The sequence below is a fragment of the Centroberyx affinis genome, unplaced genomic scaffold, assembly GCF_046629955.1.
Source record: "Centroberyx affinis isolate AG114_WGS23_722 - 3 ecotype Tasmania unplaced genomic scaffold, CSIRO-AGI_Caff_v1 ptg001123l_1, whole genome shotgun sequence".
NCBI classification, from domain to species: Eukaryota; Metazoa; Chordata; class Actinopteri; order Beryciformes; family Berycidae; genus Centroberyx; species Centroberyx affinis.
In genome coordinates, this window is record NW_027279663.1 from 140,185 (window position 1) to 157,876 (window position 17,692).

General features: G+C 38.2%; 1 protein-coding gene across 1 annotated transcript; it reads left to right on the forward strand.

The window, feature by feature from the left end:
* Window positions 1-509: 509 nt before the first annotated feature.
* LOC139647838 (butyrophilin subfamily 3 member A2-like) lies at window positions 510-7,691 on the forward strand. Its single transcript, XM_071523818.1, has 6 exons — window positions 510-703; window positions 1,694-1,811; window positions 2,378-2,719; window positions 3,733-4,011; window positions 4,117-4,236; window positions 5,592-7,691. Exons 2-6 carry the CDS (start codon window positions 1,703-1,705, stop codon window positions 6,365-6,367), a joined length of 1,626 nt encoding a protein of 541 aa, XP_071379919.1. The 5' UTR covers window positions 510-703; window positions 1,694-1,702; the 3' UTR covers window positions 6,368-7,691.
* Window positions 7,692-17,692: the final 10,001 nt, after the last annotated feature.

A 17,692-nucleotide genomic window follows, 5' to 3' on the forward strand; every position in this document is an offset into this window, starting at 1 on the left:
TATCTCTTTAAATAATGACATATAGGCCTAAACAAATTAAGTAGTCGATAAATAAACAAACATCCTTGTTTACTTGTGTGGTAATTCAAGAACAGACACAATTTTCAAAAGGCAAGTGATAATTCAAACCAGATAGATAATCATCCTATAATGTGTTGCATTTAAAACTTGCATCAGTGCAGATGGATTCATCAACAACAACAGTGGAGACCCTGGTAAGTTGATCATTTAATATATTTGTGCGTCTGTATGGAGATATGACCATCTATCGTGTTTTCTATGGTGTTTTCCTGTGAAATGTGCGCCGCGGCACGCGGAGAAAATAAACCAGACGCTGAAACTGGCGCAGCCAGTGTGAACGACCTGACCATTAACATGGGCGTCGGAAGGAAACGGCCTCCCCTTCGGGGCTGTTCCGCGGCCGTTACCATCCTGTGTGAACGCGCCGTGATGCTGCAACTTCTTATCTGGACACTCCCGTAGGCCTAACATTCGGCCATTCTCCATCGTGTGCGCCGTAAGCAGTGATTTGTGTTCGCTGCTGCAGAGGAAATAAAGTTCCTGTTTATGAACGCAACCTCGACGTCTCGCTACCATCCTTCATCAGCAGAGTTGGTCTGCTAGTTATCAGCTACGAGCCAGGCTTATAACCTACATTAGTCTAAAGAAACCAGTGCGCTCGGGGCCAGGAAGCTGGAAAAGAGTAAGTAACACTCTCAACCACAAGCATATTTTTCATATGTAAACAATGGGTCGCTTGCCTACTCTCAAAATTTGTATAGGAAATATTATGAATTGTAGACTAATAATTTAATCGTTTAAAATGTCAAAAGCAGTTAACTTTTAAAACGGCCTGCAGGTAATTTTGAACGTTTTCACTTTTCTTTTCTGAACACCAAACTCTCGGTTATTGGGGGTTTACACGTCAGTAATTTATTGAAGACATGTTGGACTTGCATTATAACTAAGTAACGATGGGTTGTAATTGTTGTAATATCTTAAACCAACCTGGAAGCTTCAAAATACACTTTAAAGTAACTGTTTTATGTCTTTGGCAACAAACGAAAGTGAAACTAGTTCGTTAGATTATCATTACACACTGAAGGACGTACAGAAGAGCATTATTTAATTAAAATCTGTAAATAGGTTTGGAACAGGTCACTAAGCCACGTTTGGATTCACACTGCAAGTGTCATTAAAATAAAATTCATTTGTCTATAAACATAAACACGGACATGAAAACTACGAAATGACCAGCAGAGTGGGCGGTTGAGTTCTGTCCTCTTACGTTACACCATCTTGGTTTCTAGGTCTAGATGTTAAAGGTACATTCAAAGTTGTATATTCACACTTTTTTTTTTAAGTAGTGGCAAGCAGGTAGTTATCTCTGAGAGAGAGAGAGAGAGACAGACAGACAGACAGACAGGGTCGTCACATTACATTTTACCACACAAACACAAACCACACAAAGAACGGATGAACTAGGAAGACTATTAAAATACCTCTTAGGTGTAACATGAATTTTCTCAAAATTTCATTCAAGAGCTTCATTCCAAAATGAGAGAGATCAAAAACTATAAGTAAAAAGACAGAGATATTTTGGAGTTGATTATTTTGTATGAATAGCACTTCAAAAAACATTTGTCCTTTCATATTCTCTTCCTGGAAATTAACATTTTATTTCAATTTTCAGAACTCCAGAATGTTTTACCTGAAGGACGGACTGTCTCTTAAATCTCAGCTCAGTGTCTTCAGTGCCTTGGTTTTCCATTACACTGCCGTCTTTCTCCTTCTGACACACTCTTGTGGAGGTAATTTACACACAACAAAATCAATAATGCCATGGTTTGGAATATTTAAAGGTAAAAGGTCACGATTAGGCTTTAGATCTAATATAATAAATAATAATATAATAATATAAAGTGAAAATTTGAAGACATTTTCATCAGTATTCTGCATGTTTTTACTGCTTTTTGGCTTTATAGGGCAGTATAATAGGGTATCTTAAGTAGGGTAATTAATTTGCAGTTTATGAACAAAACAAATTATTCAACCAGCCATTCAAAGAATACTGACTTCTTCTTGTTGTTGTTCTTTTCAACGTTAAGAACATGCTGTTGTGTTTAGCATGGTTTCAGTGGCCAAATCAACAAACATTATGTTAATAATATTTCAGCAGATGGGAGTTTTTTTTCAGTCATTCATAATCCTCACATTCATGATCATGGAAGGTCCGGCGGTTAACTCAAACAATGAGATTATTTTTGCCCCCAGAGCAGCTCTGCTTCCCAGAAATGTTTATAGAACTGAAACACTAATCGTCAGTATTTCAAGTTTTCGCAAAACGGCATAAAACTTCAAACCTATTTCTTCCCAGGTCAGCCTCAGGTGATTGGTCCAACTCAGCCAATAGTGGCAATAGTTGGTGATGACATCATTTTGCCATGCCGCCTGAAACCTGCCACGGATGTTGTTGCCATGACACTGGAGTGGGCGAGACCTAACCTGAACCCCAGATTTGTCCATGTGTGGCGTGACGGTCGGGAACTTCTGATCAATAAAAACCCGTCCTATGTGGGAAGAACGTCACTGTTCAGCAACAAACTGAAGCACGGAGACATTTCACTGAAACTCTCTAAAGTGAAACTCTCTGATGACGGAAAATACAGATGCTTCATTCCCTCATTGGGTAGAGACTCTATCATTGAGCTTGTTGTTGGTAAGAAAATGTTTATAGTGCATATTTGTTTTTACCTTTATTCATCCATAGCAGGGTGAGCTGAGCTGAGCTGAGCTGTCAGGGGGTTAAATGTTTTTTTCTATTGGACCCCACCTTTTAAAATGGCAGCCGATGTTGTTGAGGGAGGAAACTTGTTTTTCCTGGATTTTCCCAGTCAGTCCAGGGATTTCATCCAGACCTTTCAGTCACAAGCATGGATCTCGAGTGAAATACAATAAACAAAATGATTGAATTATTAAAATTATTGAAGATCATGCTAAAGAATTCTCTCTATTCTGAGTATTGACAGATGTATGGATATTTGCAGATTACAGATTTTGAAATTTACTATAATATTTATCGTACTACTACTACTACTACTACTACTAGTAGTAAATATCTAGCTGAAATAATCACTGAAAACAACCAACTACTTTATCATAAAATATTATTTACTATTGTTATTGGTAACATACTGGTAGGCTACCAGAAGATACTGGTCATCAGTCTTGCAGTGTCAAAACGGAATGAAACAAAAACTGCCAAAGCTGCAAAAAATCAAATGAAAAAAAGCTTTCTGTCATATATTGACTAATAAACAGGAGCAATGCTATATAGCGATCCAAGCAGTATAGTTATGTTTCGTAATGAATTTCAAGGCTTTCACTCCAGTACCTGCATCCATGGCAGATATGTCAGCATGTTCCACTGCATGCAACATCTCTTTTTGGTAATATATTTTAACATTTTAGTAATTTTAATAATGATTTAGGCTAGAAAGATTCTGGTAATTGTGCTATATGTTTTTATTATCTGGCTTATCTTATTGGGGACCGGCCTTTATTTGCGAACAACATTCCTCACTGTTTGTAGAGATCGTACCCCACTATTTGAGACCTGCTCTTTATTGGAGGTTTTACAATATGCAGTGTTAGCAAATGTGCAATGTTGGTATCGTTATTCCATTTCCGTTGAAACCATTGTTTTAAATCTCTCCTCTTACTCATCATTAGGTGCTGTCTCCTCTCCTTTCATTGGGATTACCAAAAACAGCAGTGCAGTGGATTTAGGGTGTGAGTCTAAAGGCTGGTACCCAGAGCCTGAGGTGTTTTGGCTGGACGGTGAGGGAAACATCCTCTCTGCTGGACCTACAGAGACAGTCAGAGGTCCTGATGGCCTCTATACTGTCAGCAGCAGAGTGACTGTGGAGAAGACCGACACCAACAGGTTCACCTGTAGAGTTCAACAGCAGAACATCAGCCAAACCAGGGAGAGAGAGATTCATGTTCCAGGTAAAAATGTTTTCAAAATTCATGATATGGAGACTTCATTAGTTTTAAACAACTGAAGTCTAGTTTTATGTAAATGCCATGCTGTTCTGTGTTTTATCATTTCAGATGAGTTCTTCATGGTCCCGTCTAGTTCTGCTGGTCATATCACCATCGTCTTGGCTGTTGTCTTCATGTGTATTGCTGCAGTCGTCTTTGTTGTGTGGAGATGGAGACGAAACAAAATCAGTAAGTCACACATTTATTTTTCTTCTCCTTTCTTAATGTCAAGTTAATATCACAGCTGATGGTTACAGTGATATGAAGGGTTTCATTACAAAACATGCATTTAAAAAAACATGAGCCCAATGTTTAATGTTCAGTAGGGTTAGCCCTAATCCTATTTAAAAAAAGACTTGTGATAATATTTTCAAAAAGATAATAGCCTATTTCATAAGGTTATAGTGTAGAGAAAATGAATAGTATTCCATGTTTACCTTTAGCCTACTCTCATGCCATCAGTCAGTTTGTCAGAAAAGGTGTTTCTTTTTTTTTAAATGGTTTATGTGTCATTTTGGAACGAAGGGTCTGAAAATAACGCCATTCGCCAAATGCGGTTAAATTGTTGGCTGTGGCGGGTAAAATCGTCAAGTCACACTGTGGCTGGTAGTTATTTTGTATTATTTTAACAAACATTCTATTTCTGTAACCGCAACACACATTACGTTACGTAACATTATCATCGTTAATTTTAAAGAGACAGTAAGTGTTGTGAGACAATCTCAAATTTTCTATCCTGCCTGTTTCCTCAACATTGTAGTCGCTCCTGCCAGTTCTGTGGTTTTGAGGTGATCCACATCTTGTGGTCGCATTTGTGCAGTGGAAAAAGAGAATATGACAGTCAGTGGCGGTTTATAAAGATGTTACGGATAAATTGGCACCTCTGGTTACTGGTGTTACAGGTGTCAAGTAAACTGAAAACACTGGCGATAGTAGCCGCCATATTGATCTGAAGTAAACGTTACTATGGTTACAGACATTAAAGCAATCACAATGTCATTGGAGTGGAGAGACTCCCATTACCTGTACATACACAGTCTAGTCACTTTACTTCGGTCTGCTCCAATGTGAACCATACATATGCAAATTCACGCTCATTCATAAATCCGGTTGTCAGCACCAAATTCTGGCAGAGTGTACGTAGCCACAATGTGGCGACATTTTCCAGGAATAATTAAACCACCAGAAAAAAGAGTCAAGAAGCTGTGGATGCAGAGAACATTAAAAAAGGTAAAAATTCTGAGAAAATTCTGAAATGTATATCAACCTCCCACAGTGGCTGGTGGAGAAAAAAGTTAATTTCAGACCCTTGATATTCTGTAAAACCTTCCTATACCTTCCTATAAGGGAAGTAAATGTCTTCTCTGCTGCTGTAGCCTATTTTACTGTAAAATTCATGTTTTTAGCTTCATCATCACATTTCTGTTGTGCGTCTGCAGCTGTGTCTTCAATTTCACACCTTTTCTCTACAAAAGGCAACACTGCATAAACAGCAAATTTGAACTTCAACTTCAACAATGTTTCTTGCCTCTATTTGCACACAGAGACCAAGATGCACCATGAGGACAAAACTGAACAGAGGGAAGGAGAGAAGAAGACCATATCTTTACCCAAATCTTTAAATAATGACAATGAAGGTCAAGTTCTGATGGAAGGAGAAAGAGACAGAGAAGCGTTTACAGCAGAAAGAGTGGCAATGAAGGAGCTGGACAAGAAAAAGACAAAACTTGAGGAAGAGCTGCAGAAGAAAGAGGGCAAATGTAAAAACGCAGAAGAGGTGGTTGCACGATTGATGGGAAGGAAGAAGGAACTGGAGGACCAGAGAAAGCAACTCAAATTGGAACTGAAGGAGGTAGAGACAAAGAGAGAGGCGGAGGAGAAGCAGCTCCGGTCAGCGGAATTGCAAATAAGAAGGGGGAAAAGGGTTAAGGTAAAGGCCAACAAAAAGGATCTGGAGACAAGAAAGTCAGAACTTGATGAACAGCTACAGAACACAGAGAAAGAACTGGTGGTCGAAAATAGTGAAATTACTAGAATGACAGAGAAGAAGAGTAAAGCAGAGAACAACATGGAGCAAATCAAATTGGAATTGAAGGAGACAGAGAAACAGAGGGATGAGATTGAGAGGAAGATTCAGTCCGTCACTAGAGAAGTAACAGAGAGGGAGACAGAGAAGACAAACCTCAAAATACAGCAAGAAGCAGCAGAGAGAGAAAACCAAGAGTTCAGACAGGAGACAGAGCTTCAGGCAGAGCAACAGAAAGTAAAACCTCTGGAAAGTCCGGAGAAAATCACAGAGGAAACACCTGTATTTCAATGAGAGAGAAGCAGAGAGTCAGGAAGAGCTGCAGGAGAAAGATAAGGATGTTGAAGAACAAGCTGACACTACTCAAACAGAGAAGAAAGAGGAGGGAGAGGCCAGAATGAAAAAGAACAGAGCAGAGAGAGAGATAAGGGGGAAGTCACACTAAATCACACATTAACATATCAGAAAGTGAAAATGAGTTGAGCAGGTTGCTCATACATCCTTTGTTTGAATTTCAGGTCAGCTCCCTCAGTGTTTATGTTTCAGTTCTCTCTCTGCTACACAAACTTCTATAATGGGATGCAAATAAGGAAGATTGATGTTGATTTCATGTTTCATGTTGATTTCAGAATCAGCAACACTTTTATTCACCAAGTCCAACAGGTGGACAAAGAGTTTGAGCTGGTTAACTGCTGCTGACAGATTACAAGACAGTCACACAATACAGGACTGACACTGCAGGACAAAACATAACAGGAGCTCACATGTAGTGGAGACAAGACCAACTGTAAGACAGCAGACTAAACATCAACACACTAGCAGTGAACATTCAGAGCTCCAGTGTAGCAGTTAGCATAGCTGTTAGCTTCTGTCAGTGTCTGTGTGCAGATCAGCAGGTTCAGTGTTTTCTATAAAGATGGATCCTTCATCAGGACTGATCCAACAGGAGAGCTGACCCACAACAGTGTTTACAAGTCTGTTGTTAAAGACTTTCTAGCTGCTGTGAGAAGTTAATACTGAGCTGATTTAGAGGAGGAAGGAAAAAAATGTAAATTAGCTCAAGAAGCAAAAAGCAGAGCAACAGGAGAGAGATCAAATCATAACATAAAACTGTAAATAAGAATACCATTTACGATCCCAATTTTGATGACAGTAGTTAAACTCAGTAATGCTTTTAGTTTTTATTGGAGAGTTTTTACATTTTATTAAATTCCGATTGTGTTGCTTAGTGTTGCCTGTTTTGAATGTATTGTGATATTTTGATAATATCACTGTGCATGCTGCATTACCTTCTTTTATTGTGTATTGTCTCTAATCTATAGTTACATGCTAATACAGATTGTATGAGCTACTGGACACCTGCATTTCCCCAAGGGGATGAATAACTCTATCTATCTATCTATCTATCTATCTATAAACTTTTGCATTATTCATTGGTGAGAATTCACATATGGTCTGCTCTTAAGCTCATGTGTACAATGTTAATATTATTGTGTGTGTGTGTGTGTGTGCTTTTAGTTTTATCATTGGAAACCTTTTAAAAATATCAAACTTAATTATATATTTTTTTCTAACAGTGGATTGTGTTGCTTAGTGTTGCCTGTTTTGAATGTATTGTGCTATTGTGATAATTCACTTTTGCACTACTGTTGTAGGTGACAATTTTATTTTGTGTCTGCATAAACTCAATATTGGAATCACTATAGATGGATAAATAAAGCTTCATCCTGTTTGAACCATTTCTGCAGCCTCTCTGCAGGAATTTCATCTGCACCAGTCCATGTATTGCTTGATCCTTCCCATAATGTTATTTTTCTAGCTGCAGAAAATATTTAAGAAATCTCAGTTTCAGCAGCTGTTAACATCAAAAACAATGGAGTTGACCCTAGTCCTGGGTAGGTTTGGGCTGAATTGTAACAGACCTGTCAATGCTAAAACAAACCCACAGACTCTATTCAGAGAGGTGTAGAGATGATGTGGTTATACTGCAGAGGGTTTGTGATGGTTATATATACACTTTATTTTGGTCTCTGAGTAGATTGTAAATATATAAACACTGGTGTTCTGAAAAATTCAGCCTCAGTTTAGAGACGCTGTGGTTTGAAAACACTACAGATGTTTTTATCTGACTTAACTTCTGAGAATCTTCTGTTCTTGAAATAGTCACAGTACATGACAGAACTGCTTAGCCTCTTAGAAAAATATGTTTCTAATTAAATAAGAAAGTAATGAAACAAATCAAATAAAGAACATCTGTATTGGTGAGATAACAGACAGCAACAGGAGACACTGTCACCACTCATCCACCATTCTGAGGAACATAAAAGCATATTTTACCTGTTCAAAAAACTGGAATTGATAAATATTTAATGAGCATCTGGCTGGAATATGTGTCAATTTTCAATGGACCCTAATTTACCATCTTTTTCCATCATACCAATAGTTTCTGACCAAAATCTCATCAATAGTTTAACTAGCTACTTAGGTCTTGCTGCTGCTTTCCAATACAATGCACTATCCAAAAATCAAACCCAAAGCACCTGAAGCTTGTCTTTTTCAAGATATTGATTGCTCGTTCTGTCGAGAGATGTTGGTACGAACCAGAACAAGCAATCAATATGTTGAAAAAGACATGCTTTGGTGCTTTTGGGGTTGACTTCTGGAGAGTCCATTGGCCCGTTAGGGTTGTATTGGAGAGCCGGTATTGGTATTGGTATTGTCCTTCACACACTCAAGCCACATGGCATTGTGGTACCACAACAATACAAGACATAGAATTACATTATGTATGGTTGGGAGAATACTGGATTCTGATTGGCTAAAGGGGCGTTTGTTAAGTAAGGGACAATAAGAGCAAAAACCTTGCAGGTGTAGGTTAAATAATTAGAATGGACTGAGCAGAGGCCAAGAACCACCTGATGTGGATGATGGCTGCTTCTGCAGAGTCTGTGGATATTACATCATACATAATATGGAGGGAACAATGAAAACATGAAAAATGTTTATTTATCTTTTTATATGAAAGCAGAAAACTATTTACATGTAATCAGCTGTTTGAACATGTACAAAGAGAATATGAGAATATTTTAAAAAAGCATGATGAGGGTTAAAAGCCTGGATGTACCTGACTGTAATGAACCAGGTTACATGGCTTCCTCCATTATGACATCATCACAGCTTCTCTTCTCTCCAACACTGAGCTGCAGAAACACAAATAGAAAAGTGTCTAACATATTGGGTTATGGTATTTCCCCATTGTTGCTGATATGGAAAAAAAACATACAATTTATCCAAAATGAATCCATAAATATTATCTTTACCTTAATTACTAACAGTAAAAGCAATAGTTATGCTAATGGTGGCTATTTTATCCCTTAAAGTCCACACTTTGCTTTAAATGTGAGGTTCAGATTTTTATATTCACTGTTATGAAGGCAAGGGGCTAATATCATGTTTGTCTATGAAGAACAGGTATGAAACAATATTTTTCTGCACAAAAACATGTTTATGATTATTTTTTTGCTTTGACATTTAGCATGATTTTGATTATTGTTGGGTAATGTCAAAATAATCCATAATGGCCAGTAAGACATATATGTTGATTTCATTTTCATGTACATTACACTAATGGAGGCAACCAGAGAAGGTATTATGATGAAAATAATATCTTTGATAATGACTCTCACACTCACTCCCCCTCTGTCTACTGCTGTGAGACAGATATTACACATCATGTTTAGCCATAACTCATTTCCACCTTTTTGGCTTGTTTACGTTTATATGGATACCTGAAGACATAACGCCTCTTAAGTTACTCTACTTTATTACCTGTTGTACTGCAAACTGCCTCATGCAGCCTTGTTGCTATATACAGAGTCTAGAGAGGGGCCTTCAACCTGCTTCTGTCTGTGGTTTTCTCATGTGGTTTGTGTCAGAGAAGCTTAAATTATCACCAGCATCTGCAAAACAGACTTTTAGAAAATACTTCATGAATGTCAGTCCAGTAACTCAGTAGTTCTCAAGCTTTTCTGCTTGTGACACAAACACAGTGTTTAAACGTAAACATGCAGCGTGGTGAACTTTGACAAGAACTGATTCATTTTTCCTTTTGTTGATATTTTACCTGATTAAAAGTGCTACATGTAAGTTTTTGTATTTCTAAAAATAAAGACCACACATGCTGCTAAAATTCTCCAGTAACTAACACACACATCATTCTATCACAGACTTCCTGTGGCCTTATGCTTCACAGGAAGTGAACAAAGTCAAGTAAAGGTAAAGTCAAAATAAAGTCATGTAAAGTACCTCTCTTTTTTCTGTGTTTTGGGTCGACAGCATACGTCAGCTTGGTTGTATAAGCTACACTGGCCTCTCCAGAGACTGAAACATAAAAGAAAACAACTTTTAGTGCCATCCTGTATTTCAACAGACAAATAAAAACTGGATACAAATTCTTAGCAGGTGGGTAGGCGGACTGGTATACATGTACAATACAAAAACAAACAATTCTTAAAGGGATAGTTCACCTAAAAATGAAAAGTCTGTGGCAACCTCCCTGTGTTTTATGTGGACAAACAAACTTCACCTGTGTTTCCACTGGCATTTTTGAGTGAACTATTCCTTTAACAAGCCATTTAGGCTAACATTGAGTCTTAAGATTATATATTTCTTTACACAAGTGAAAAAGTCTGCTATTGGTATGAGATATATTACATTCCATATTGAGGTGTGATGTTTCCTGTGAAATTGATCATTATCTCAGTGTTTCAAATCATCTGGTGGCATTAAAATGCAATACTGTAGTTTTCAATGAGATTTTTACAAAATAAACTACAAATCCTGTGGCTTTTCTGTACCTCCATGTTCCCCACAGTGAAGAAGTCCCATCATCACCAGCAGAGCCACCATTAAAGCGATGAGGACTGTCTTTATCATGAGGAGGAGATTAGAGGAGTGAGGGGAGCAAGGATGAGTCTCTTTGTGAAGTGCTGGAAAGATGATAGACAGTTCATGCTGTTTTAGTCTTAATGCTGCAATATGCAACTTTTCTGAGATTAAAATAACAATGAATTAACAGAATATACTACAGAATATACCATTTATGTAGACTGCATTGTTATGAGAATGGATTGTGATTGGCGCAACGATCAGCTGATAGATGACTATGTGCATGAGTGACTTCTGTGTCCTGCCTGAACTAACGCGATGCTCCATTTGGAAACTCTGTTGTCTCACCTCCCACAGCCAGCCAGCTCTCTGGTGATTCTCCAACTCCAGAGATGTCACACTTGTAGAGTCCTTCATCAGACTTGGAAACATTGTTGACGGTCATCTCTCCTGCAGAGTCGGTCCTGATGAGGAAGCCATCTTTATAGAAATCAGCTGTGAGGTTGGAGGGAGTCGTCTGGGTTCGACAGTTCAGAGTCACAGCATCTCCCTCCATCACAGGAAGGACAGGACTCTCCAGGATCACAGACCCAGCTGAGCAACATGTTTGTGTCACATATAATAGAAAATTGGTGATGTAGTAGGAAGTCATACGGCAGTGAATACAAGCTATGGCAAATTCTGAAAATACAGCCACATGAAAGTATATTTATATATAGAGTTCCCACCCTCAACATATAAATTCACTTTAGAGACCAATATGGCTCCTTTTTCCTTAGCTGGCTCTAAAGTCCCTTTTCAACTCTTTTAAGTTTAATACTTTTTAAACAAAGGCTGAAAAGCAAAACATACATTTTACTATTTTTCTTTGTTTATTTTTTCCTTTTATGTTGTTATTCCTCTTTTACTTTCATCTCTTGATTTCAATCTTTTCATTTCTCGTTTTGCTTATATTGTGAAGTGCATTGAAGTTCATGAAATGTGCAATATATGATGCAAGTTTGATTGATTGAGTTTGATTGAGTGATGATAGTGCTACTGAGTAATAGTTGAAGAGTTTTGTTACAAACTGAGACGTCCATCATGTGAAAACTGTGGCAGCTGCTTATAAAACCATTGCTAGAAAAGGTACAAACAGATCATGGTCTGTTTTTAAAGGATAACAAGTCATTTTTAATTATTTATGTTATTTTGGAGAAACCGAGTGATGGATCTCAGGTAATGATTCTTAAATTATTTTTTTAAATGAATAGTGTCTTTGGAACTTAACTATAAACATACCAGTGACAGCGATGTTGACAGAGTTGCTTCTCTCTCCCTCTCCAGCCTCACACCAGTATTCTCCACTGTCTACTGCATAGGCATTGTCAATGGTGCAGGACGACCCATTTGTCGCCTCCCAGTTGGGACATGTGCTAATTACTCCCTTGGTCTTCCTCATAACTCTCCATCCAGTCGAGCCATCAAACCCCTCGCAGTTAAAAGAGACAGACTTGTATTGAAAGAGCTGCAGTCTGTTTGGAACGATACGAGGAAAAGCTGGATCTGAAGAGAGAGAAACAGAAAGAAAGAGAGATTAAAATGATAGATAACACAAAATCTAAACAAATGAATGTACCTTGTAGCGGATAGAAGGTAACTTAAGTCTTGGTGACAGAAAAGACAGACTTTTCCAGACAGGATCCTCTAGATATGATTTTAAAAATATTGAATGACGAACCTCAGTATTTATGTATTTTTTTCATAAATTAGTACATTAGTACATGGAAAAGGGAAGCCATGGCACTCTTATTTTGCAAAACCACTGATGAACTCCCCTATGCCAAAACATGTAAGTTAGCCATATAAAATAAAAGCTTCTTTTGTACACAAAAGTAAAGTAACTTGGCTTCTTTCTTTCAAGTATTCTTTTACCCTTGACTCAAACCAGCCACTTTAAGTAAAAACTGACTTTAGTATCCTCTCTCAACCTGGATATTATTTTGGAACTAAACTCTTTAAAAATGCCAAACTTGGCTCAAGATTACGTGCAAATATGAAATGATGAAGGAATGTCATATTATGCAGATAGACACACCAGATATTCAGGTATATAGTGCTTATGAAACAGGAATAGAGGTTTAGAAGGTTTGGATCAATCTGGCTTTGGTTTGGCCATGGAGAGAAGTATTGTATAATGCAAAAAAAAGTACATTTGTGTATCTTTTGGCAGTTGAGCTACTTACCACTTTTCTGGGTGCAATAACTGTGCTGAACTTGTGCAACCAGCAGCATCGATACATTCATCACTGGAGAGACAAAGGAAGAGAGATGTAGATCACATATAGATGCTTTTATATGTAGATACATGTCTGCTAGCTAAAGAAAAATTCACCCACACAAAAAACTGTCAGACTGGCTCTCATTTTATCTAACCCTTCTCTCATACATCATACATGCTCAGGAAACTGGAATATTTGTCAGATCTATTGCCTATTACTATTAATTTGACTTATTAACCTTGGATGTTTTGTCATTTGTAAACCTCACAGAGAAATGACAAGAAAGAGAGACTCAGTACTCACACAGTCTGAGGCAGAGAGCTGTAACCTCCATGCTGTCTTGCTGCTGACTGTCTGAGCATCAGACTGAATAACAGCTAAGATCTAAAGTAGGTGAGAACCTCCCCTTCCTGTGGAGATTATTTCTGCTGCTGACACAACAGCAGGGTGGAGTTTTAGTTTTACAGAGGCAGAGTTAAACCTCGCTGGATATAGTGTATATATGTATAACAGACATATTTATTATAATAGTTAAACATAGTTCCTTCTGTACTGGCAAAAAATCATCAGATTCTGATTCTGATTCTGGATGGAGCCAAATAGGTGAAATCAAATCAGGGATGTTAAGAAGATTCAGCATCTCATCAGCTCTAGAGAAGGAGCAGCAACACGAGCACTTTGGAGAAATATTTACAGGTATCACATTTTCCTTTCCTCTGTCCTTCCATCTCTCTCTCTCTCTCCCCCCCCCTCTCTCCCTCTTTCTCTCTCTCTCCCTCCCTCTTCCTCTCTCCCTCTCTCTCCCTCTCTCCCTCTCTCTCTCAGAAAGGATTGACAGATATCGTCAGCATGTATAAAAGGTCCTACTCTGCCCCCTGCAGTAAATCAGCAGACCTATCACCTGTCTCATCAACACTTCCTTTTCCTGGGTTGCCAAGACAGAGAAGTATTGTTATCACTTGTTTCAATATAAGTGCCCTCAGTTATGCAGAACAGTGTTAGTATAGGCTATAGCAAACATACATGCACACTCACAATATTGTTATGGTCGATATTGGCCTTTTATTAAATATCAGATATCGGTCAGTGTCTTCTACCTCTGATAAGATGGAGGTTCCTCCCTGACTACAGAAAAGCTACAGAAAAACAAAAACAGTCTGTAAACCCTGATTTGTTTTTATTTGCACATTTTAGTTTTTCATTTAATTGTTCAATCATATATTTGTGGTAATTCTGCATAATTCTTCATTTAAAGGCAGTAATGTATCCCAGCGTTTCTCTACCATTGAATAGGTGTGGTGGGTCACTCTGCCTTAAAGAACTGCTGACACTAAAGGGATTTCACCAGTCTGGGTTTCAGTGGAGAGTTTTGGTGTCCCATGATGGTCTAAATGCTGCTTCAGAGGCTATTCCACCCTAGGGAGAAGGAAATTCTGAGGGAAACAGTAAATATCTGCAATATTGGGGCCTGAAAATTATTTTCCATGCGGGGGCCCATGGAAAATAAAACAAATATAGATCAGAAATAAATACAGCGTATTTATAAGTCTATACGTTTATAAGTATTTATAAGACTTATTTATAAGTCAAATTTGATATAAGAAATGACTATGATTCTTGTATGTGCCTCTACCACCACATACATTTTATACAAGTTTCATGTTGAAAATATAATAATCTTGTACAATTCTACAACCAGTATCTTATTCCATATGGGAGGTACCTTGTGAACAGGTTGTGAAAAGAAAAAAAAAACACAACAGACTCCTGCTGTCATTTTTCAGTGGCAGCTGATATACTGTATTAATGGGGATCTGTGTTTACCGCACCTCTTGTAGGACTGTCTCTGATGCCAGACCGCCTGCAGGCTCTCATCACCTCACCTCACTGATCAGACCTCTCTCTGTCTTCCTCATGTTAATCCAGACAGCATAACACCAGAGAAATGCACAGTTAAGGCTGTGCTACTTTCGTCCCTCCCGTCTCTCCCTGTATTTGAGCTAGGAGAACAGAAAAGCTAAGACAACATGAAACAGTCGCTGATGTTTAGTCTGCCGATAACAGATGACAGAAGTTTGCAGCATTAAATAAATAAACTCTATGACAAAAACGAAAAACACTTCCGTTTACAATATTTTATCGACATGAAAATCACTTTTTTGACCATCTGATCAGTTTCAGTTTCATTTATTAAATTAAACAGTGAATCCTGAAATGCGTCAGACATTAAAGCGATCAACATCATAAGCAGCATGAAATTAAGAACTTAAACCCTAAAATAAATAGGTCATTTAAATAAAAAATAAAAAACATTTTAAGAGCACGAGGAATAAAGGAGAGTTCATGTCTTTTGGTTCTGCTCACTACATCTTCCCTGCGCCGACGAAGCGAGTAAGTGGGTGTTGAGGCTGCAACCAGAAAACCATGCAGGGGGGGGTGAGTTATCCTTGAGTATGTTGGTGAGGGTCCGCAGGGTGGCCTCATCACGCCTTTCACTCAAGGATGGAAGAGAAGAAGACGCAATGCCAATAATCCTGCAGCATCGCTGTTACCCACTCCAGCTCCTCGGAGAGGCCTTTTGTCAGCCCGCCCCAAACTGGGCTGGCATACTCAAGGATTGGACGGATGAAGGTCAGGTATATTTGTTTTAGAACGTCACATGGAAGACCAGCTCTTTTGGCAACACTGAGGTAATAGATCCTTGGCCGTGTCTTTGAGAGCATATACTTAACATGGGCATCCCATGACAAATCAGATGATATCTGAACTCCGAGCAGTTTAAAGGTGGAGACTCTACTTCTGTTTTGTCCAGAAATTGTTGGAGGCGGATGAGAGGGGATGTTGTCCTCTCTCCTGGCACTGATTCCATTTTCTCACGCAGTGAAAAACAAATTCATAACTGATAACGTCGCGACGTGAAAAGAGACACTGACAGCAGGACAGACGAGACAGAGCAGCACAGCGCAGCAGAGAGTTATTCAGACCATCTGAATAGCGAGAAATATACACAAATCTATTATACTGTAATTTATTCCCATGCAGGAGTGAGAGTGAGTTGCTATGGTTACGGGGACGCTCTGTGTCTGTCGCTCTGAAACTTTCTCACGATTCCCAATAATATGTTTTTAGGTTAGTATGTCTATGCAAAAATAAATGAATGTAAGCACCTCAATGCTGAAATCTAGTAATATAACATAATTTTACATTTTTAACATTAAGGGTTGCTGTTTCTTGACTTAATCCAAGAGGTTAGGTGGTGTAGAAATGTAGGACATTTGTTTTAAATTACAATTTTTTTCTTTGATGTTTGTCTAATGTGTTTTACTCTACTTGATGCTGCGGTTAACTGATGCTGTGGAAATTAAAGAAAGGGTAAAGGAAAACTGAAGACTTTGTTCTCTGGTGGATGCCATTTTTCTTTAGACAGTATCAGTTGCAGGACAAAATTTACATACTTGCATAACTTTTCCTCTGAAGACAATAAGGCCATTCCTAAGCAAGTGTTAACTACATTCAGAGTGACCCAGACAAATGGGCTCAGCAAGACGATTTTGAAGTATTCCAAAAGTAATCCAAAGTATTTAGAATACGTTACTTAACTTGAGTAATTTAATGGAATACGTTACAATTTACATTTTAGGGCATGTATTCAGTAATCTGTAGTGGAATACGTTTTAAAAGTAACCCTCCCAACACTGTGTATGAAGCAACTGACAGTGCTTTATTGTGTCAAAAGCACGGGAGAAATCAACAAAAACAGCATGAACGTCCAGACTTGTTGGTTTTCTGCGGGGAATTCCTTGACAGTGATTAGCATCTGCTCACCAGGTTTCAAGTTCCTAGCTCTTGTGTAACACGCATAAGCCTACAACCATACGGCTGCTACAATCGACCTGGTTCTCAAGTGCTACCTGTCTTCCGACCGCATAGCAAATCAAGGGGGTTGAGGTGAGTAACAGGTATGTATGTAGAATTGAATTCTTATTCTTAAATTGCTTATTCTAGCGATTCTTCGCCTGACTTTTAATTAAAGGAATTCATCATCGCCTAGTTTTTAGAATGAAAGCTGGTCAGCCGTCACAGCTGGAGGTTTCCTCTCAACCACAGCTATTTTTTTTCATACGCGGACCTATGTGTCGCTTATTGCACTTACAATTATATCCACAGTATTTATGAAATAATGTAAAAATGTAATAATATTTTCGTCATTTAAAATTTCAACAGCACCTAACTGAATTTAAAAACAGCCTACAGGTTATTTTGAGCGTTTGAACTCGAAGTCCTTTTTTTCTGAACGCCTAAATTTCGGTTATTGTGGGTTTACACGTCAGTAATTTATTGAAGCGACTGGACTTAAATTGTAACTTATAATCAGTGGGTTATAATAAGTGTAATATCTTAAACAAAGCTGCCAGTTTAATAATACACTTTAAATTCACTTATAATGAATTTACAGTGTGGCGACACATGA